Source organism: Panicum hallii, chromosome 6, assembly GCF_002211085.1.
Source record: "Panicum hallii strain FIL2 chromosome 6, PHallii_v3.1, whole genome shotgun sequence".
NCBI classification, from domain to species: Eukaryota; Viridiplantae; Streptophyta; class Magnoliopsida; order Poales; family Poaceae; genus Panicum; species Panicum hallii.
In genome coordinates, this window is record NC_038047.1 from 34,552,398 (window position 1) to 34,553,883 (window position 1,486).

The following is a 1,486-nucleotide window of genomic DNA, read 5'->3' on the forward strand; positions in this document are numbered from 1 at the left end:
TATCTAAAAGTTTGGATCAATCCCTTGGAACGAAGGTTTTTTGGCTGGCTGAGAGGTCCTGGCGGACTGTCCGCCAGTACTGGCGGACAGTCCGCCAGGACATGTCTCGGTCAGCCAGCAGAACTGAGCATTTTTCTTTCATCCAACGTATCTCTTCGTGGGCCCATCGTCTATAGAGACTTCGTATTAATTTAGTTTTACTAGACTTTTATCATATATAATTGATATTAACTAGTTTTCGTTGGGTATAGTAGACGATGGAGGACCGTAGGTGGATGTACACTGGTCACCGTAGTAAGAGAGATGTCAGCCCTGAGTGGATTAAGAACACCAATGAATTCTTGGAACAGGCGTGGGGCGAGAATGCTAAAGGAGCGGCTAGAATTTTCTGTCCATGCAGCAAGTGTGCTAACAGGAAAAGACAAACACAGGATGTCATGGGGGAACATCTCTTCCTTAATGGATTTACGCCAAACTATACCCGGTGGATCCATCATGGTGAAGGCCATCGTAGGAGAGAGGACGTGGTGAGACCACGTGTCGAGGATTGTGATGCTGAGGCTGGTGTAGTGGACATGTTAGATGACTATCATGAGGCACACGTTGCTGAAGAACTTGTAGAGGAGGAGCCTGAGGGGTCCGCAAAGGCGTTTTATGATATGTTTGCCTCAGCACAGAAACCCCTTCACGGACATACAAAAGTTTCTCAGCTGGATGCCATTGGACGAGTAATGGCGTTGAAGTCGCGGTACAGCCTGAGCAGAGACACCTTTGATGGTATAGTGACAGTTATTGGCAGCCTGCTTCCAGAGGGTCACATCCTGCCAAAGAGTATGTACGAGTCACAGAAACTTCTTCGTGCACTCAAGATGCCGTATGACAAGATACATGCCTGTTCGAACGGATGTGTCCTGTTCAGGAAAGAATACGCGGAAGAAAAGTACTGTCCGAAGTGTAAATCCTCTAGGTTCTTGGAGGTTGACTCTGGTGATGGCAACAAGAGGCAGCTTGATATCCCCGTGACAATCCTACGTCACCTGCCGGCCATACCGAGGATCCAACGGCTTTACATGACTGAGGAATCCGCGAAACAGATGACATGGCATAAGAAAGGGAAATGATACAATCCTCACAAGATGGTACATGCATCAGATGGTGAAGCATGGACCTACTTTGATAGCATTCATCGGGACAAAGCCAGTGAGGCTCGTAATGTTCGTATTGCGCTGGCAACTGATGGATTCAATCCGTATGGAGCGATGGCTGCCACATACACATGTTGGCCCATGTTTCTGATTCCCCTCAATCTCCCCCCAGGCATAGCATTCCAACGACAGAACGTGTTGTTATCGTTCATTATTCCTGGACACCCGGGGAAAAATATGGGTGTGTTCATGGAGCCGCTGATTGATGAATTGGTCCATGCTTGGGAGGAAGGGTATGGACATATGATCGGGCCACAAAGACCAACTTCAAGATGCATGTT

At 47.8% G+C, this 1,486-nt stretch overlaps 1 protein-coding gene across 1 annotated transcript; it reads left to right on the forward strand.

The window, feature by feature from the left end:
* The first annotated feature begins 257 nt into the window (after positions 1-257).
* On the forward strand, positions 258-1,121 carry LOC112898233. The gene has a single exon (XM_025966597.1). It carries the CDS (start codon positions 258-260, stop codon positions 1,119-1,121), a length of 864 nt encoding a protein of 287 aa, XP_025822382.1.
* The last annotated feature ends 365 nt before the right edge of the window (positions 1,122-1,486 follow it).

Coding starts and splice junctions, on each gene's coding strand:
- LOC112898233 (XM_025966597.1), top strand. CDS start 258: ATGGAGGACCGTAGGTGGATGTACACTGGTCACCGTAGTAAGAGAGAT.